Source organism: Enhydra lutris, unplaced genomic scaffold (assembly GCF_002288905.1).
Source record: "Enhydra lutris kenyoni isolate GAN:26980312 unplaced genomic scaffold, ASM228890v2 scaffoldscaffold4, whole genome shotgun sequence".
NCBI lineage: Eukaryota > Metazoa > Chordata > Mammalia > Carnivora > Mustelidae > Enhydra > Enhydra lutris.
This window is the reverse complement of record NW_019154088.1, coordinates 23,664,598-23,684,749: the sequence shown is the minus strand read 5'-3', so window position 1 is coordinate 23,684,749 and position 20,152 is coordinate 23,664,598. Positions and strand designations below refer to the sequence as shown.

At 52.0% G+C, this 20,152-nt stretch overlaps 2 protein-coding genes across 6 annotated transcripts; both read right to left on the bottom strand.

Annotated features, from left to right (window-relative positions):
- Positions 1-7: 7 nt before the first annotated feature.
- Positions 8-5,419, bottom strand: LOC111140719 (REC8 meiotic recombination protein). Of its 2 annotated transcripts, none has more exons than XM_022492929.1 (19): positions 5,349-5,419; positions 5,209-5,277; positions 4,941-5,083; positions 4,771-4,846; positions 4,541-4,661; positions 3,632-3,716; positions 3,200-3,279; positions 2,870-2,960; positions 2,682-2,754; positions 2,514-2,599; positions 2,311-2,360; positions 1,829-1,975; positions 1,451-1,517; positions 1,208-1,356; positions 974-1,022; positions 677-743; positions 446-577; positions 260-366; positions 8-154 (listed from the first exon to the last, which is right to left on the bottom strand). In XM_022492929.1, exons 1-19 carry the CDS (start codon positions 5,402-5,404, stop codon positions 63-65), a joined length of 1,740 nt encoding a protein of 579 aa, XP_022348637.1. In that variant the 5' UTR covers positions 5,405-5,419; the 3' UTR covers positions 8-62. The 2 variants fall into 2 exon arrangements, with proteins under 2 accessions (XP_022348637.1, XP_022348638.1); XM_022492930.1 differs by having other exon boundaries at positions 2,682-2,712.
- On the bottom strand, positions 5,400-19,703 carry LOC111140721 (interferon regulatory factor 9). Of its 4 annotated transcripts, none has more exons than XM_022492933.1 (8): positions 18,824-19,698; positions 18,328-18,514; positions 17,501-17,631; positions 17,333-17,417; positions 17,156-17,230; positions 16,191-16,532; positions 15,143-15,264; positions 13,710-13,835 (listed from the first exon to the last, which is right to left on the bottom strand). In XM_022492933.1, the coding sequence occupies exons 1-8, from the start codon at positions 19,058-19,060 to the stop codon at positions 13,782-13,784; spliced, it is 1,233 nt and encodes a 410-aa protein (XP_022348641.1). In that variant the 5' UTR covers positions 19,061-19,698; the 3' UTR covers positions 13,710-13,781. The 4 variants fall into 4 exon arrangements, with proteins under 4 accessions (XP_022348642.1, XP_022348641.1, XP_022348640.1 ...); XM_022492932.1 differs by having other exon boundaries at positions 13,774-14,983; positions 18,824-19,696; XM_022492934.1 differs by lacking the exons at positions 13,710-13,835; positions 15,143-15,264 and adding an exon at positions 5,400-5,490 and having other exon boundaries at positions 18,824-19,693.
- Between the last annotated feature and the right edge of the window lie 449 nt (positions 19,704-20,152).

Sequence of the window (20,152 nt, the reverse complement as noted above, 5' to 3'; positions counted from 1 at the left end):
TTCAGAATCAAGGCAGGCAAGACGGGTTTAATGTGGCCAGTTTCCTGGCAGCTTTGTCAGTTCTAAGCGCAGTGGAACCGGGGCCCCAGCTGGATCAGGAGGCGCCCGTATGGCTTCTCTTGTTCCAGGCAGAGGATCTGCTGTGCCGCCAGCACTGGTCAAGAGAAGAGGACGGGGCCGGTCAGGGGGAATCCCTGCGGCAGCCTTCGGACCTATGTGTCCTCGCCCCACACATGGGCCCACACGTCCCCATACTCACCCAGGAGCAGGTAGAATACCCGGGCGGCCATCCGGCGGGGGCTGAGTGGGGACACCAGGCTGTCGAAATCGGGCTCCCTGTTGGCCTGCAGCTCCTGGGCCACGGCCCTGTAGGGATCAGGAATGGTCAGCTGGAGTCCCAGCCTGCCCACCACCCCCTCCTTCCCCCCGCAGCGTTTCCCTGCACCTGTACAGGGCCTCCAGCGACAGCAGCTCAGGCTCCAGGGGCAGCACTGAAGGCAGCTCCAGGGCCACTTCCGGGACCTCAGGCACCACAGGCAGTGCAGGGGGCTCAGGCTGCTCTGCCTCAGCCCAGGCCCTGGAAGGACACGGCAGTCACCTTCCAGGGAGTAGGGGAGGTGGCAGCTGTGACATGGATGAGGGACCCACCCTGAGTTCCCTCGGACTGGTGGCTTACCAGCGTTCTTCTGGGGGGATGAGGCTGATGCGGGACTTCTCTTCCTCCACCGCTTCCAGAGAGAGCTCTGTTGGGAGGGGAAGGTCCTGAGTGGGTCTGCTTAGATCAGAGTGGTCGGGACCTTGAGGATCCCTGGTCACACTAGATGTGACTGCTGTGCAATGACTTGTAAGAAGGAAGAGATCTAGGCTCCCTTTCGTTAAGTGCTCCCTCTAGTGAAAACCGTTCGCAGTTAAGGTACCCGTTCCCTGGGACAGTGGCTGTGGTGGTGGCCCTCTCCCTTCTCCAGGTGCCTACCTGAAGACAGCATGAGGGGCCCGCTGGGCTCCTGGGCCTCCCTTGGGACCTGCGGATGGGAGAATGAGAACTAAGCCTCCAAGATCACAGAAGCACCTGGGGCAGGGTGACGCGGTCTCGGCCTGCGCTTGAGGACAGGACCTGGCACCACTGGCTCGGGTGGGCAGAAGGCAGCCTGTGGGAACTCAGGTGAAGCAGGCTGCTCCCAAAGGAGGAGGAAGGGGATGCAGTTACCTCAATATCACTCAGAGTTTCCATCCTCCTTTCCTCCTCAGCTGCCACCTCCTCCTCAGGCTCTGGGGGTGGCCTTCTCCTGAGTGCTTCTGGGGGTGGCTGGGCACAGTGGGTCCAGAGAGCCAGCAGTTCTGGGGGGAGCCAGCCAGCTGGGAGGGGGGTGGCAGGGATGGGGTCTGAGGTGTGAGGAACACCAAGACAGTGGACTGTGAGTTCAGAAGGCCCCACATGCCAACTCCTTACCATGAGTTGGGGTTCGGAATAGCTCCATGGGACTCCTGGTGGTCCTCTCGGGAGGCTGCACCTTTGGCTGCATGGGGGGTGTAGGGGGAGGCCAGAAGCCCAGTTAGGAGGGAGCCCCTCCTCACTGCCCCTTCTCCACTTCCTTGCAAAGCTTTGTTCCAAGATCTCTGATCCCCCATGCTGGCTCCGGCCCCTGCCTGCCCCGCCTACTGCTAGGTGGTGCCCAGGCATGTGCTCTGCAGGGTCACTAAAGGAGCGAGGAGAGTTGACTCTGTAAACCTGGAACACACGCACTTTGAGGATTGTTTCCAGTGCCTCCCCAGCACCTATGGCCCTGAGCCCTCCCTCCATCACCCGTAGAGCCTGGGCTGCACTCACACACTCCCAGCAGTGGGCTCTGGTTTGCAGTTGTTCCTGGAATTTCTCCCGGGAGATCTGAGTCTCCTTGTCCCAGAACAATAACTGGCGGCGGCGGCGGCGAGCAGGCGGACTCCGAGGATATGGGGGCACTGGAGGCTGCCGCCTCTGAATGGGGAGGGGAGGCAGGGCCAAGGCTACCCATTACTCCTTTTCCTGTCACCTTGGTGGGCTACAAAACAGGCCCCACATCCCCACTCCAGAGGCACCCTGGGAAAGAGCTTGGGCAGGGCCTCTGGGTGCAGCTCTGACCTCACATGGGGGGCCCATATGGGGAGTGCAGGCTCAATAAAATGGAGAGTGAACAGGGCACTTTCTACCAATTTGCACAAATCCTAGATAGGCTAGCAGTGGCCCAGGGCTTGGGGAAGCTGAATATAGATGAGCAGCTCTGGGAGAGGAGGACAAAGAGGCGGAGAAAGCTTGGAAGGGGCACTACTCACCTCTGGGCTGAGTGGGGCTGGCAGACGCAGCTCTGGTGGTGGGGTCACCTCTGCAACAACACTCTAGGTCACGGCTCTGCCACAGGCATTTGTCCCAGCAGCCACCCAGGCCATAAGCTAGAAGGCCTCCCTTCAACAGGGCCCTGGGTGGCAGCAGCTGTGCACATAGCCCCAGGAAGGCCACAGGCACAATGGGCACTCACCAGTAAGTAGAGCCTCGGGCTCCCAGCCTACTGGCTTCACCTCCTCGGGGGCTGGGACCGGAAGTGGCTCTGCTGCCTCTTCCACCCTGAGGGGAAAATGGGCAGGAGAAATGAGTCCACCCCTCCCAGCACCAGCCCCCTACCTGGCCCAGGGGATCCTGCCCTTACGGTGCGAGAGCTGGAGGTGAGAGCGGGGGTACTGCCATTTCCCCCTCCAGGGCCCGGGGCTCCTCCTTGTACTCTACAAAGAGAAGACTCAGGCTTAGAGCGTACAGGAGGAGCTAGGAGCACTGCCCAGACCCAGCCTGCCCATGCCAGGGGGGCCGGACGTGCCCTTCGCTCCCGGGGAGGCCTGCCTCGCCGTTCCTCTAACAGGATCGCTTCATCTTCCTCAGCAATCAGCAGGTCCAGGTCTCGGCGGCTGACCTCTGGGAGATCCTGTTCACCCTGGCAAGAGATTAAGAAGAGGGGATGCAATCCCCTTGCTGAAAAGGGCAAGTGGCTCTAGGATACTGGGTCTGAGAGGCAGGCAGCAGGAGGCCCACTGTGCGCTGAAGCGCCAGGCGCAGGGAGTGCTGGAATGGAGATGAGAAGGCAGGACTCGCAGACAGGAGGGTAACATGAGGCAGGTGGGGCCACCAGAGGCAGCACTCAGGCCTCAGCCTCTCTGGAAGAGGACAGCTTACCTCGATCTGCAGCATGCGGATGGGCTCTGCCTCCTTGAGGGTGATAGCCTCTGGAGACACCACAGTGACCGGGATCCTGTCTGGAGAGGCAGGAAAGTCACATCAGCCCCTCTGCGGCTTTCCAGCTTCCCATGCCACGTGAGGCGGCCAAAGCACAGACTCTGGAATTGAGTCAACCTAGGTTCTAGTCAGGCCCTGGCCAGTCACGGGCAATCTGACCCTGGCTAGGTTGCTCAAGCACTATAGGCCTCACTTTTCTCCTCTGGAAAATGGCAATAAGAATTCTGATCTCATAGGACTCTTGTGAGGCAGAGATGAGGTGACACAAATGGAATGCCCCTCACAGGGCCTGGCTCTTAAGAGAAGCTCAAAGATGGTCTTCAGTTCTTGGGCCTTCTGAGGCCTCTCCCAGGAAAGAGGCTCTCTGCTCACCAGGCTTCCTAGGCTCCACGGGGACTTCAGGCGGGGCTTCTTCAAGCTCCCTCTCTGGGGTTGCAGCTTCTAGGAGCTGTCGAATCTTTGGACAGGATTGGGGACAAAAGGGAGGATTCATCCTCAGCCCATTCTCCCACCTCCACAACCTTATTCAGACAGCAAACGAAAATATTCCTTCATGCCGCAGCTTTGTGACACCAGCACACAGTGAGCCCACTCACCATCTGCTCTCTTTTCCTCCCATTCCTGCCCCCACTATCTAGACTTTGTTCATTTTTCTGTGCAGGAAGCACTGCACCCTTATGTCAAGTGTTGGGGGGTAAAGATCTCAAGAAGCCTATTGTCTAACAGAAAGACCAGTGTGTAGAGGACCCCAGCAAGTCAGCACAAGGGGTGAGACAAGCACACTAGCAATGTGCTCAGTTCCAAAGCAACATCTGGCTCTGGCCAGAGATAAAGCCTCATAGAAAGGGGTAAACACTGGAGCCAGGCCTGCTAAAGACATGTGGGACTTAACTAGTATAGAACAAGGGTGACCATTAGGGGTATGGAAGGTTGTGTGCAGTGGGGAGCCAGAGGTGTCTTTGAAAGAAGGAAGTAGCATTGTCTTAAGCTGTAAATGTGTCAGAACATGGATAGAGGGAGACATGGGCACAGAAACTTAAGGCTAAGAGATGCTAAGGGCCTGGCTTAGAGCCTTGGCAGTGGGAACTGTGTGGTGAGAAGTTGGGACAAGGGCTGCTTTGTCTGGAGGGGTCTGCCATGACAGTCCCCCAGCACGGACACCTGGAGGGGAGAGCTGTGGCAGGCCCCCTTCCCGAGCCCCATTGTCAGACACAGGAACAGCACTCCCCTCCCACACTGTCAGCTCGCCAGTCTGAGGCATCTGTGGGGAATGAGCCCTACCTGAGGGATACTGAAGGGGCTGGGAAGTGTGGGATCCACAGACATCACCCCGAAAAAGGGGTCTGGAGCACCTTCCAGGGTCTCCATCATGGCCAGGCGGTTAGGAAGCAGCAGGCTGGGTCTGAGACCAAGAGAGAATGTGAGCTGTCCAGCACTGAGGCAGAGGGCCAACCCCGAGCAGGGAGGATCCCCACCAAAGGCTGAGTGGTTCAGTCCCGGGGGGCACTTACAGCTCAGTCTCCACCATATCCATGCGGATCTGCAGCTGCGCACGGTGTAGGCGCTCCAGGATGTGCTGGATGTCCTCTGCGGGCAGGGAGGGCAAGGTGGAGAGCACGCCTCGCCTCGCTGCCGCAGGGCCAGGCGACTCTGCCCCTTATCTGAGCCTTGCCCGCCTTACCTACGAGGTACTGGCATTGCTGAGAATAGACCCGGATCACACCGATCTGCAGCTGGGCTGACAGATAGAGGGAGAAGCGCGGCCGGGGCAAGCCGGGCAGCGGGGGCTGAACTCGTACCAGCACGTAATTGAGGATCTCCTCACTGTGGGGACAATGTGCCCCGATCACCACTGCTCCAAGGCCCAGCCCCGCAGCCTGGCGCACCCCATCCAGCACCACCTCTCCTGCCCACTCATGCCTGCCCGCTCCTCCCCTTCCCAGCCTTACCAGGTCTTCACCACGTTCACCTTCAGGTACTCGCGCTTCACCAACCGGCTCCCACGAGTCGCTGCCAGCCTGGAATGGGTGGGGGGTGTCAGGCTGGGGCCCCTGGGTGTCCCTCCCGGCGCGCACAGCCCAGGCCTTACCAGATGGTGGCGAAGCAGCCAGTGTGGCGCTGAAGCACGTTGGGATAGTAGAACATTGTCCCGCCGGGCTTTCACCCTTGTCCCCACCACTCCTCCGCTGGGGTCTCAATCCGAATTCTTTGTGGCACGGGGCTTCCAAACACTGCCGTCGGGGCAAAGGGCTTGGAGAGGCAGCCGCCGGGGCAGCCCCAGAACGCCCGGTAAAGGAACGGATAAACACTCAGGTGTAGGTCAACAATTAGGGCGAGAAGTAAACAGAGGCGCGGACCGCACACACAGCAGTCGGGAGGCCCCTCTCTGCCGCCGGGAGTGGGTTCCCACGCCGCGTGGCTGCTTCGAACTTACTGAGGCCTTCCGGGTCGGGTTCCAGGTTGGAGAGGCAGAGCTCCCCAAGCGCAGGCCGGGGCTGGGCCCTAGGCCAGGTCCCGAGAGAGAACAGGGTCCTCTGCAGGGGTGCCGGGCTCCCGGGCCTTGCACTCAGCTTATGCACCTGCAGTCCCCGCGGCCCTAGATCCCGCCGCAGGGGGCGCGCGCTCCGGGACTCGGCGCCTCCCTCGTCATTAGATGGCGGCGGCACCCACAGCAGCCAATGGGGAACAAGACTGGGCTTGGGAGCGCTCGGTTTCAGGGCACCAAGTAGCCCGCCTGGGGTCTAGGCAACAGGTGTCTCCCGAGGCAGACAGCGAACCAATCAGAAGAACCCTGCGTGCTGCGGGGGGCTATTGTGAGGTGTCCTGACCAATGGGCTCTCTTTCTAGCCTCTGATAACAAGGGTTCTCGGTGGCACTTCTCTGCCGACCAATGAGCGAGGGGCCAGTCCCAACCTCGCCCCCGCAGCAAGCTTGGTAACAAGGCCATTTCGACCACTAGAGAAGGTCGGGTCATGCCCAGGGCAAGGGCTCTGCCCCATTCCGGGTGCCTGACCTGAGGTTAGACCTTGCCCTTTCTCCTGAAACCCACCAAATACCAAAGACTGGTCTGCCTCTGTGTCCAGCCTTGAGCTTGTCCTCAGTGGGCAGGTGGAGACGGTGTGAGGTGGCCTTGGGCACACCGCAGATGGTTGAGAAAGAAGTCAGATCTCACAGGAAACATGCTCAGTCATTTCCTAAACTTGAACAACTTGGGCTGTGGGCATGCCCCCTCTGGCTGTTTTCCAGTAGTGAATGTTCTCCTGCCTGAAACAGACTTCAGCTTTGTGGGATGCAAGGCATACATCTCCCCATACAAAAGCCATCTGGCCCAAAAAATTCTTTGTTTTCCCGCCTCCTGCCTTTGTATGCCCCCTGGGTTTGGCTTAAAATGCCCTTTCCAGCCTTGACCCCAGGGCCAGCTTCTACCTCTAACACTCAGCTCTTACTGGCGCTGAGCTGACCCTATTTTATTTTGTTCCTTCAGTCTATGAGCTCTTGACATTAAGATCTTTTTTGGGGGGGTGGGGGCGCCTGGGTGGCTCAGTTGTTAAGCAGCTGCCTTTGGCTCAGGTCATGATCCCAGGGTCCTGGGATGGAGTCCCACATCAGGCTCCCCGCTCAGTGGGAAGCCTGCTTCTCCCTCTCCCACTCCCCCTACTTGTGCTCCCTCTCTCCCTCTCCGTCAAATAAATAAAATCTTAAATATATATATATATATATTTTTTTTCTTTTTCTTTTTCAACTAGTTCCTGGAAACTAGCACAGGAAACATCTGTCAAATGAATATGCAATTACCCCAAATTTACAACCACAGACAGTCAAGTCTGTGACAGAGTCTGACAGAGATTTCAGAATCTAGTCCTTGTAAGCTCTACAGCACTTGTTTTACAGATGAGAAAACAGAGAGGCCCACATGACAGTTCTTCCCAGAATACAAAGCTCCTGAATGACAGGCTGGTTGGGAACTCTGCTCTCTTGAATTCCAGCGTTTCTAGTGCCTATTCCACTGTGCTTGGCTAAATGAGTTTCTACATAATACAAATTGTTTCAATCGTGTATGTTGTCACTGTTTATAAGTTCACACTGGGGAACAAAGGTAGATGCATCTACCTTAAGGGTAGATGCAAAGTGGGGGCATCTACCCTTAAGGTACTTAGAAACTAGTGTAGGAGATAACAGTAATTTGTTCATCCATCCCTCCATTCAACAAGAATTTATGAAATGCCTACTATGTGCCATGTACTCCTCTAGGCACTGAAGATAGAGCAATGAACAAAACAAGTCCTTGTTCTCATGGAGTAGGGAAGGAGAGATGCTAAGTAAGTAGACAGAAATATGTTAAGTGGTGATCAGTGCCATGAGAACAATGAGGCAGCATAGGAGAACAGAGGGTAGTGAGGGCTGCTGTCTAGGTAGGGTGCTTGGGGAAGCCTTCTCTGAAGAGAAGAGACAAAATGCATCTACATGAAGGAAAAATATTCTACACAAAAGAACCAGCAAGTACAAAGGTCCTGAGGCAGAAATGTGATGGGTTCAAGGAGCCTGGAGCTAGAATCGTAAGGGGTGAGGTTAGAGGAGGATAGGAGCCACATCACAAGGACTGTGGAGGCCACTGTAAGGATTTGGGCTTTTACTCTGAATGAGTCAAGAGCCAATGGGGGGTTTTGAGCAGAGGAATGACATGAGATTTATGCGTTAAGAGGATCTCTACTGTGTTGAGAGAATAGTGGAGATAGAAAAGATGTAGATGGAAACAGAAAGAGATGTGAGAGATGACAGTAGGTTATTCCAAAGTGTTAGTCGTGGAAGCAGAGAAAACTGGTCAGATTCTGGATAGATTCTGAAGGAATAACAATGAGCTCTGCTGATGAACTGGATATGGGATGTGACAGAAAATGGAAGAGGACACTATATAATCATAAATGCAACAATCCAACAAGAAGATAAAACAATTTTAAGTATTTATGCACCCAACATGGGAGCACCCAAATACATAAAGCAGTTAATAACAAACATAAAGGAAGTCATCAATAGTAATACAGTAACAGAAGGGGACTTTAGCCCTCACTTACACCAATGGACAGATAATCTAAACAGAAAGTCAATAAGGAAACAGTGGCTTTGAATGACACATTGGACCAGATGGATTTAACAGATATATTCACAACATTCCATCCTAAAACAGCAGAATACACATTCTTTTCAAGTGCACATGGAACATTCTCCAGAATACATTACATATTAGGCCATAAAACAAGCCTCAACAAATTCAAAAGTATCAAAGTCCCACCATGCATTTTTTTTTTAAGATTTTATTTATTTATTTGAAAGAGAGAGAGATCACAAGTGGGCAGAGAGGCAGGCAGAGAGAGGGGGAAGCAGGCTCACCGCTGAGAGGGGAACCAGATGCGGGGCTTGATCCAAGGACCCCGATATCGTGACCCGAACCGAAGGCAGAGGCCCAACCCACTGAGCCACCCAGGTGCCCCCCATGTATCTTTTTTAACCACAACACTATGAAACTAGAAATCAACCATAAGAAAAAAATCTGGAAAGATCACAAATATATGGAGACTAAATAACATGCTACTAAACAATGAATGGGTCAACCAAGAAATGAAAAAGGATATCAAAAAATACATAGAGACAAATGAAAATTAAGACGCACAATGGTCCAGGGATAACTAAGTGGCTCAGCCAGTTAAGCATCTGCTTTCAGCTCAGGCCATGATCTCAGAGTCCTGGGATCAAGCCCTGTGCACTGGGCTCCTTGCTCACTGGGGAACCTACTTCTCCCTCTGCCTGCTGCTCCCCCTGTTTGTGCTCCCTCTCTTTCTCACAAATAAATAAATAAAATATTCTAAAAAAAACCCAAAAAACTCACAATGGTCCAAAATTGTTGGTATGCAGCAAACGCAGTTCTAAGGAGACTTTAGCAGTACAGGCCTACTTCAAGAAGCATGAAAAATCTCAAATAAACCTTATACCTAAAGCTAGAGCTAGAAAAAGAAGAACAAAACCCAAACCAATAGAAGGAAAGAAGGAAATAATAAAGATAAGAGCAGAAATAAATGAAATAGTAAAAATTAAATTTAAAAAAGGATAGATAGGGGTGCCTGGGTGGCTCAGTGGGTTAAGCCTCTGCCTTCAACTCAGGTCATGATCTCAGGGTCCTGGGATCCAGCCCTGCGTGGGGCTCTCTGCTCAACAGAGAGCCGGTTCCCCGCTGCCTACTTGTGATATTTCTCTGTCAAGTAAATAAAATTTTAAAAAAAGGATAGATCAATAAAACTAGGAGCTGGGGGCGCCTGGGTGGCTCAGTGGGTTAAGCCGCTGCCTTCGGCTCAGGTCATGATCTCAGGGTCCTGGGATCGAGTCCCGCATCAGGCTCTCTGCTCAGCAGGCAGCCTGCTTCCCTTCCTCTCTCTCTGCCTGCCTCTCTGCCTACTTGTGATCTCTGTCAAATAAATAAATAAAATCTTAAAAAAAAAAACAAAAAAACTAGGAGCTGGTTCTTTGAAAAGGTTAACAAAATTGATAAATCTTTAGCTAGACTCATTAGAAAAGAGGACTTAAATAAAATTGGAAATGAAAAAGGGAAAATAGGGGCGCCTGGGTGGCTCAGTGGGTTAAGCCTCTGCCTTCGGCTCAGGTCATGATCTCAGGGTCCTGGGATGAGTCCCGTGTCGGGCTCTCTGCTCAGAGGAGAGCCTGCTTCCTCCTCTATCTCTCTCTCTGCCTGCCTCTCTGCCTACTTGTGATCTCTCTCTGTGAAATAAATAAAATCTTAAAAAAAAAAAAAAAAAGAAAAAGGGAAAATAACCAACACCACAGAAATACAAAAGATTATCAAAGAATATTATGAAGAATTATATACCAACAAATTGGACAATCTAGAAGATATGGGTAAATTCCTGGAGACACAACTGAATCAGAGAGAAATAGAAAATTTGAACAGACTTATTACCAGCAATGAAATTGAATCAGTAATCAAAAAACTGTCAACAAACAAAAGTCTAGGACTGGATGCTTCACAGGTGAATTCTACCAAACATTTAAAAAGGAGTTAATTCCTATTCTTTCAAAGTATTCCAAAAAACAGAGGTGCCTGGGTGGCTCAGTCAGTTAAGTGTCTGCCTTTGGCTCAGGTCATGATCCCAGAGTCCTGGATTAAGCCCCACATTGGGCTCCCTGCTCAGTGGTAAGCCTGCTTCTCCCTCTTCTGCTCCCCTGCTTGTTTTCTTCCTCTGTCAAATAAGTAAATAAAATCTTTAAAAAAAAAAAAAGTAGAAGAGGAAGGAATGCTTCCAAATTAATTGTATGAGGCCAGCATCACCCTGATACCAAAACCTGACAAAGACACCACAAAAAAAGAAAACTATAGGCCAGTAGTTCTGATGAATAGAGATGCAAAAGTAGTCCTCAACAAAATATAAGCAAACTGAATCTAACTAAAGAAATTATTCATCACAGTAAAGTGGGATTCATTCCTGGGTTGCAAGGGTGGTTCAATATTTGCAAATCTATCATGATATGTCATATCAATAAGAGAAAGGATAAAAAACATGATCGTTGAATAAGCACAGAAAAAACATTTGACAAAGTACAACATTCACTCATGATAAAAACCCTCAACAACATAGGTATAGAGGGAAAATACCACAACATTATAAAGGCCATATATGAAAAACCCACAGTTAACAGCATGCTCAATGGGGAAAAACTGAAAGCTTTCTTTCCCTAAGGTCAGGAACTAGGTAAGGATGTCCACTCTCACAACTTTTATTCAACATAGTACTGGAAGTCTTAGCCACTGCAATCAGACAAGAAAAAGGAATAAAAGGCATCCAAATTGGTAAGGAAGAAGTAAAATTTTCACTATTTGCAGATGACATGATAGTATATATATAAAACCCTAAAAACTCCAAGAAACTACTAGAACGATCAATGAATTCAGTAAGGTCACAGAATACAAAATCAATGTACAGAAATCCATTGCATTTCTATGCACTAATAACAAAGCAGCCGAAAGAGAAATTAAGAAAATGATCCCACTTACAAATGTACCCAAAGTAATAAAATACCCAAGAATAAACCTAATCAAAGAGGTAAAAGATATGTATTCTAAACTACAAAACACTGATGAAAGAAACAGAATATTACACAAAGAAATGGAGACATTCCATGCTCATGAACTGGATGAACAAATATTGTTAAAAAGTCTGTACTCCCCAAACCAGTCTACAGATTTAATGCAATCTGTATCAAAATAGCAACAATATTTTTCAAAGAACTAGAACAAACAATCCTAAAATTTGTATGCAACCACAAAAGACCTCAAATAGCCAAAGCAATCCTGAAAAAGAAAAGCAAAGCTGGAGGCATCATAATTTCAGATTTTGGGGCACCTGGGTGGTTCAGTGGGTTAAAGCCTCTGCTTTCAGCTCAGGTCATGATCCCAGGGTCCTGGGATTGAGCCCCGCATCGGGCTCTCTGCTCAACAGGGAGTCTGCTTCCCATCCCCCTCTCTTTCTGCCTGCCTCTCTACTTGTGATCTCTGTCAAATAAATAAATAAAATCTAAAAAAAAAAAAAAAAATTCCAGACTTCAAGTTATATTACAAAGCTATAGTCATCAAAACTGTATGGTACTGGCATTAAAAACAGACAAGTAACGGGGTGCCTGTGTGGTGCAGTTGGTTGAGCGTCCGACTCTGGATTCTGGCTCAGGTCATGATCTCAGGGTCCAGTGACTGAGTCCCATGTCTGGCTCTGCGATCAGTGGAGGGTCTGCTTCAGAGTCTCTCTCCCTCTCCCTCTGCCCTCCCACTTATGCTCGCTCACTCTCTAAAATAAATAAATACTTTAAAAAATAGACATATTGACCAATGGAACAGAATAGAGAGCCCAGCAATAAACCTGTAATTATATGGTCAATGAATCTTCAACATAGGAGGCAAGAATATGCAATGGGAAAAACACGGTCTCTTCAACAAATGATGGTGGGAAAACTAGACAGCAACATGCAAAAGAACGCATCTGGACCACTTCCTTATACTGTACATAAAAATAAACTGAACACAGATCAAGGACCTAAATGTGAGGCTTAAAACCATAAAAATCTTAGAAGAGAGCACAGGCAGTAATTTCTCTGACATCAGCTGTACCATTTTTCTAGCTATGTCTTCTGAGGCAAGGAAACAAAAGCAAAAATAAGCTACTGGGACTACATCAAAATAAAAAGCTTCTGCACAGCAAGGAAACCATCAACAAAACTAAAAGGCAACATACTGAATGGGAGAAAATATCTGCGAATGACATAGCTCATAAAGTGTTAGTATCTAAAATATGTAAAGAATGTATGCAACTCAACACCAAAAAACCCCCAAATAGTTCAATTAAAAAATGGGCAGAAGACATGTCTTCTGCAAAGAAGACATCCAGATGGGCAACAGATATATGAAGAAATACTCAACATCACATCATCAGGGAAATGCAAATCAAAACCACAATGAGTTACCTCACACCTCTCAGACTGGCTAAAAATAAAAAACACAAGAAACAACAGGTGTTGGAGAGGATGTGGAGAAAAAGGAAGCCTGTGCACTGTGAGTGGGAATGCAAACCAGTGCAGCCATTGCAGACAACACTATGGAGGTTCCTTAATAAATTAAAAATAGAACTACTGGGGCACCTGGATGGCTCAGTGGGTTAAGCTGCTGCCTTTGGCTCAGGTCATGATTCCAGGGTCTTGGGATAGAGCCCCACATCAGGCTCCCTGCTTAGTAGGGAGTCTGCTTCTCCCTCTACCGTTTCCCCCTGCTTGAGCTCACTTTCTCTCTCTCAAATAAATAAAATCTTTAAAAGTAATAAAAATAGAACTACTATATGATCCAGTAATTCCACTACAGGGTATTTACCCAAAGAATATGTAAGCACTAATTCAAAAGGATACGCGCACCCTTATGTTTATAGCATTATCTACAATAGCCAAACTATGAAAGCAGCCCAGGTATCCACTGATAAATGGATAAAAAATTGTATACGTGAAAACTAATTTAACGCTGTGCGTTCTTTATACTGGAATTAAAATTAAAAAGGGAAAGCAAGAAAATGGAAGTCAAGGTGATAGCAAGTGCAAAGAAGGGCCAGGAGGGATTTTAGCAAATTGAGGGCACCACAGAGTTCATGTACCTGTACGCTCAGTGTCTGCATTCTTCCCTGCTAATGCAGATGCCTGTTTGGATTCTTGGCTTCTCAGGAGGATGATGGACAAGACTGAAGAGGAGGAAAGTCCAGGGAGGCAGCAAGGCTTGAAGGCAGCACTGAAGTTTGTCAAATGCAACAGCAAGAAGATCCTTGAGGATCTAGGTGTGCTGGGCTTTGATCATGTAGTTGAGCCATGGGAGGCTTCTAAGAGCGGTATGACAGGGAAGAGCCTGATCTGGGAGGCCCCCTCCTCTAAGCTGGTGTCCCCTGCAGAAAGGGGAAGCTGCAGGCTGTGGCATCAGCTAAGTGGCGGCTTAGGTCTGAACTGGTCTGCTGGACGGGAGTGGAGAGGTAGGATGACAAGTGGCCTGTGAAGGGAGAACTTTCAGTTTGGTGGCAAAGAAACAGGCGTAAGGGAGACGAGTGTCAAATGACTTGGAGCTCTCAGATCTCAGCCAGTAGTGTTGGTGACGTGGCAGTCTAGGCCAGATGGTCTTTTGTGGGGCTTAGGTAGGGCAAGGAAACCAGGTTGGGGGTCCCTTTCTGTCGGGGTGACAGTGCCCCATGTGCTGGAAGAAGAGGCACCGGGGCCTGGTCTCCCTCCACTGAGGGGGCTCAGCAGCCCTCTGATTCCCCTTAGCACCTCCTTTGGTTCCCCCTCCCTTCCTAGGCCCCAGGGTCCCTAGCACATAGTTTGAGGGCAACCTCAAGTTCTCCTGTTCATTTAGACCTCCCGCCTGGAGTCCCCCAAATCAGAGACCTCTAGCCAAGATCAGCGGAACCCAGATTTTTCCAAGTGAAGCTGGTGGCAACAGCCGCTGTGGACTGTGTTCTTCTTGGTGGCTAACCTTGATCCTCTCCCTGGGCCCAGAACCCACAGAGCAAAGACAACTTCCTAGCCAGAACCTCAGTTGGAGAAGAGGAAAGGAGCCCAGAGAGGTCAGCAGGAGGAGAACCCAAGTACCTCACTCTCAAATTACATCTTTAGCACTTCCCGGTCACCCCTGCTACCTTTTCATCCCAACAAAGCAGATACTGACTCCTCTTTCAATAAAGTTTTATTTTAAACCCCCTAGTGAAGATCTAAGAAGAAAATATAAAGTGCTTAGCTTTAGGGGTGGGGGAAAAGGAAAGGTACCCTGAGTTCACACCATTTGGACTTTTCCAGGTTAGTTCCTCAGAGATGAAAGAAGGCGTATCTCAAAATAAAAAAAAATAAAAAAAAAAGAAAGAAAGAGAGAAAGAAAAAGTGGTGGGGTGGATAAAAATCACTGTTGAGTTCTCCACCAGCCAGGTACATCGGCAGTTCAAGGACGTATCCATCAGAGACAACCACTGAGAATTAGCACGAGGGAGGCAGGTCAACGGTGTGGAGAATGAGTCTCTTTCAAAGGAGATAGGAGGAAGAGAGAGGCAAGGAGGAAAGTGGGTCCCCCAGCCTCTGCAGCAGGGACAGAGAGGCTGCCTGTTCCTCTGGAGTCTCCTCCAGCAAATGTCGGGCAAAGGCCTGCTCCATCTGTGCCAGAAAAGGTGGGGAAGAGATGGTCATGAGCACAGCTGGGGAAGACACTACCCTAGGAGCACCTTTCCCTCCGGAGGCCCCTTCTTCTCCTGGAACACCCCACCCCACCCCACCCACACAGGCAGGCTTGGTCTCCCCCCACCCTGAACTCACCTGCACTGTGATAAGACTCTTTGGGTTTGGGGTACGGCTGGGGCTGGGGCTCTCCTCCCAGAAATTCAGTGTCACCTGGAACTTGGGGGGGGGCCCAAGGCCCCGGGAGTACCTGACCAAGTCTGATGAAAGAGAAAGGGTCAAGGGTTCAAAGCAAGAAAGAGAAGAGAGAAGCCACAGGCAGGAAGGGAATAGAGGGGGCCCATCCTGGAGAAAGAACAGTGACTGCAGGGCCAAATGGAGATCAGGGCTAGAACAGGAGCTGCAGGGTCACGAGCCGTTTCCTCACAGCAGGAGAAATGCCAGCAACTCTGCTGCTATTCACCCATATGCAAATAGGAAAGGGTGCCCCTTCTCCAAGTTAGAAGTGTTTGGAGGTAACTGGTTTTAAAAACAGCCTGCAAAGCTCTCTGCTATAAGAGCTTAAAGTCCTCATAGCAGCAGCCTGGGCTGCTACCACACAGGGGCTCCCCTCTCTGTCGCCTGCTCACAACCCTGCTACCAAGGACAGCCATGGCCCTGGCACGCTCCTGCCCTGCATCCCCTATACTTCTGGCCCCTACTCCTAAGGTCAGATTTCAGATTCAGAGATGAATGGAGGCAGGAAGTAGAACTGCAGGAGTGGATGGGAGAAGGCCAATCAGGGTTGATGCCTAGGGTGTAGCCGGGCTGGTGTGGGTAATGTGCACCAGCTCTCCCAAAGGTGTCAATGGTGTGTATGCAAGTATAGATGCCGGGGAGGGCCTGGGAGCACACCTTTCCATTACTGTCAGGTGCCATGCGGGGGGCAATCCCCGAGATGGGACTTGCCTGCTCAGCTCCACCTGTGCCTTATCTTCCGAGGCCTGGGGAAGGGCAGCTGCCAGGCAGCTGCCAGGGCTGAGCACACAGCCCCCCAGGCTGTGCACTGTGCAAGTACAGGATGCCATGCATGAGCTATAAGGAAGGATCTACTGGAGGAAACAGGGTGGTGGCAGAGCCTACCAGGTCCAGTAGAGGGGAACTAAGGGGCGGGGGCAGGGGCTCTGCTCAGCTGGAACAGCCTTACCTCTGCAGAAGTAGGTGGTTCGGAAGAGCTCCACGCACTCATTGCTGGGCAGCAGATGTGGGCCTGGACCGGGAGGTGCCTGGGGCGCGTTCCAGGAGACAGGGATAGGGCAGAGGCGCTGCACGAAGAGGCCCCGGGAATTGCTGGCGACCAGGACGCCCCTCTCAATCTGGCTCAGCAGGCGCTGGGTAGGCTCCCTTGGGTCAGGCTTGGGAAAGACCACCTGCTCCATTCCGCACTGGGACCCTGAGGGCTCAGCCACCAGGCGGCAGTCCAGGCTCTGCACCTGGGCTTCTCCCACCACACGCCCGCCATAGATGAAGGTGAGCAGCAGAGAGTAGTCTGCAGACAAAGAACCACCAGCTGCACCTGGCCTGCACCTGGCCTTCACCCTCGGGGTCGGCCTGGTCAGCACCAGGGCCTGAGGGGACCAGGAGGGGCTCCTTGCAAATCCCATATCCTCATCTTGTGGGTGAGAAATATGAGGTCCAAAGAGGGAAACCAAGTGTGGGCTGGGGCCCTGGCTGCCCCTTCTGAGGTTAGAGGAGGCATCTCCCGCCTTATCCGCCCTCTTGCCAGCCCCACCAGCCAAGGAGCTTCCTGTCAGACTTTCCCATCACTCAGGAGGGGAGCTGATACACAAATGCCCAGAGGACTCAGGGCTTAATGCCCAGGGTCTTATAGTTTGTAAGAAGGTCCCAGAGATCGGGGCTCTGCTTGACCCATGGGAATTCATGTCTCAAAGTGGATTTCCAGGGAACAGAGTGAATAGGGAGTACTTTTGAGAGCTGAGCTGTTTGAAGTCTGGAGTCTGGCCTGGTGTACTGCCTAGAAACCAGTGCCTCTGTCGGGGTAAGGGGGGCCCAGTTTGCTACAAGCCCCAACAGATACAGTAATACATGCATGACTCCCAGGAGACAAGCTGGGGAGACAGGGAGCAGGGATGAGTCAGAAATGCCACATACCTGAGTCTGGAGGAGGCAGAAACTCCAATGACACCTGATCTCCTTGGAAAGGGGCGCCTTCAGTTTTGTCCGCACCTATCGGGGAAGCAGGGGCATATGGTTCAGGATGGGAATGGGGAGTCCTTGGGCCAGAGGCTGTGGCACGGGGGTGACAAACAGAGGCAGGGGACGTGGTACCTTCCTGAGGCTCAGGGCTGTTGCTGCTGCTGCTGCTGCTCCCAAAGTTTGAATGGCCTGTTCCCCCATTGGCCCCCACCTCCTCCTGCAGACACAGTGTCTATCGTTGGCCCACCTCTCACCTAATTACTGTCCTGCCCCCTCCCCCATTCCCTCCCCAGTGCTTACATTTCTGAGGGGGTCCTCAAGCCAGGAGGGACTGAGCATGCAGTTCTTTGTGGTGCCCTCCTCCTCCTCCTTCTCAGAGGACACAGAACTGTGACATCGCTTTGATGGTGACTTCTGGGTCCCTGGCTGGGCTGTGGAATATCGTGGAGGGGGAGACAAATGTCAGAGCCTTTTCAATTTTTTTTTTAAAAGATTTTATTTATTTATTTATTTGACAGAGAAATCACAAGTAGAGCAACAGGCAGAGAGAAAGAGGGGGAAGCAGGCTCCCTGCTGAGCAGAGAGACCAACGCAGGGCTCGATCCCAGCACCCTGAGATCATGACCTGAGCCGAAGGCAGAGGCTTAACCCACTGAGCCACCCAGGTGCCCTAAGGGTCAGTCTTAACTGGGGACAGAGGGTAGGACAGGAGGCAGTGAAAGGATGGGGAGGACCAGGTAGGGGAACCCGGGCAGCAGCTCCCAAGTACAGGGACAGGCAGGACTCTAAGTGAGGAACCCGCAGAGAGGCCCAGCACCCTCCCAGAAGGCTCCCATCTCCATCCTCCCCCGGTCCGCAGTCTGCTGCTTCTAGAAGTGGCAGTGCGGGGCACCTGGGTGGCTCAGTGGATTAAGCCGCTGCCTTCGGCTCAGGTCGTGATCTCAGGGTCCTGGGATCGAGTCCCGTATCGGGCTCTCTGCTCAGCAGGGTGCCTGCTTCCCTCTCTCTCTCTCTCTGCCTGCCTCTCCATCTACTTGTGATCTCTCTCTGTCAAATAAATAAATAAAATCTTAAAAAAAAAAAAAAAAAAGAAGTGGCAGTGCAAGGGGACACAAGGGGACACCCACCAGGACAGGTCCCTGATGGCGGCAGTAGCCGGTACACCTTGTAGGGCTCAGCACCGTCTCTATGGCTGCTCTCAGGAACCTCCTCAAATTCAGAACTCTTATTGAGGGCACAGCGTAGACGTGTCTTCCAGATGGCAGGGCCTTCTGTGTCTCCTTCCTTGTACTTCCCCTTAAACATCGCCCATGCCTTCAAGACACAGGAAGTAAAGCAGAGGCAGTATGTCACACACCCCACTCCCCGGTAGAGGGGGGCAGCGACTTTGGGGATACACCGCCTGAGCACATGCACAGAAGAGCCAGCGCTCAGGTTTATGCTGCCTCCAAATCCTTCACAGCTTCTTCGCTTTCACTTTGTATCCGGCTGTGTCCACTCTGCTGGTTCTACCCTCCCACCTCCCCTTGCCTGCAACCCAGGCCAACACAAGCCCTGGAGGGTGAGAGTTTCGGTGTACAGGCCACCCTTCCCTCGGAGGGGCTAGTTTCCGAGCTCTTTCACCTTGAAGAAGGCAGCATCCTGGTCCTCCCGGAAGTCCTGCTTGCCCGCGTGCTTCCAGGGGATCCGGAACATTGTTTTGGCGGCATCCTCCCAGCACACCCCAGGAAACTGCCCGCTCTCCACTTGCTCTACAACCCAGTTCCGCAGCTTTCGGGTGCAGCGGGCCCTGCCTGATGCCATCCTGGGGACAAGGGTCGCAGGCAGCATCAGTGGAACTGACGCCGTGGGGGGACACATCTGCCAAGGTCCTCACAAATGGGGTTGGGTCCTGGCAAGGGCCCTCAGGAATCCCATTCATCTACTGTCTGTAGACATTTCTCAAAATTCTGGGGCCAAATTGTGTTGTTTCTCCCTTCACTAGTAATGATAAAGAAAATACATCCCTTTTAACATCTCAAGCTATGACATCTGGAAAGAAATCTTACGCGTTGATCTTAGTTTTAAGACTTTTGAGGAATCTGCTGCCTGCAGAGATCTCCCTCGGTGTGGCTCACGGGAAGAGGCCTGGTCTCTAACCAAGCATCAGCAGAGGTAGTTTCAGCTTCTGAGATAACCCCATCGATCCCTCACCCGCCACCCCCATAACCTCAGTTGACCCCACCAACCCTTCCCCTCCGCTTGCCTCTGGGGTAGGTGGGGCAGGGCTTCGGCGGAAGTGGGCAGGGCCAGAAGGCAAGAAAACAAACAGGGGCCGCTAGGCTCCATCCCGGGTTGAGACTTCCCTCCTCAACAACCTAGCAGTAGGGTCTCCTGTCCTTTGCTTCTAGGGCTGGGAACACTGGCCCCAGGTCAGTCTCTCACTCAGGCCAAACCGCCCCGCGTTCCATTTCACATGCCATTTGTACAGTCCTGTTCCGCGGAGGGGCCCCAGGAGCCCCTGCCCCCTACCTCCCGCCTCCGATCTGGCCCGGCCTTCCAGCTCTAGACCAGGCTGGCTTCCACTCTCCCATCTTACCTGCGCGGCTCGCTGGCTGTCCCAGGATGCAGCTAGCGGCCCTCGGCTCAGCAGCCGTCCAGGAAGCGTCCTGATTTCTCCGCCCCTTCCTACAGTCCCCACCCTAAGTTTCAGTTCTCCAGGCAGGGCCGCTTCTCAGAAATCACGTGGTCCAAGCTGCAGGGCAACCGCGCGCCACCAGGAGGCAGCAAGCATATGAGGACTTCACTGTTGAAAATTCCACTGTTGGGACACCGGAGGGCCCCTCCCCGCTCAGGCTAATTTCCATACCCTCCCACCCCTTAGCTACTCCCTGATCTCTGCTCCACTGCTGCTTGCTTCGCCTCGAGGCCGAGGTTGTGGAGTCTGGCCTGAGGCCTCTGGCTGGCTCTATA

Coding starts and splice junctions, on each gene's coding strand:
- LOC111140719 (XM_022492929.1), bottom strand. CDS start 5,404: ATGTTCTACTATCCCAACGTGCTTCAGCGCCACACTGGCTGCTTCGCC. Junction 5,084..5,208: donor GTGAACGTGGTGAAGACCTG/GTAAGGCTGGGA, acceptor TTGTCCCCACAG/TGAGGAGATCCTCAATTACG. Junction 744..973: donor GCCCCTCATGCTGTCTTCAG/GTAGGCACCTGG, acceptor CCCTCCCAACAG/AGCTCTCTCTGGAAGCGGTG.
- LOC111140721 (XM_022492931.1), bottom strand. CDS start 19,060: ATGTGTCCCCCCACGGCGTCAGTTCCACTGATGCTGCCTGCGACCCTT. Junction 17,231..17,332: donor CAGCCCTGAGCCTCAGGAAG/GTACCACGTCCC, acceptor CTTCCCCGATAG/GTGCGGACAAAACTGAAGGC. Junction 15,265..16,190: donor AACCACCTACTTCTGCAGAG/GTAAGGCTGTTC, acceptor CTCTTTCATCAG/ACTTGGTCAGGTACTCCCGG.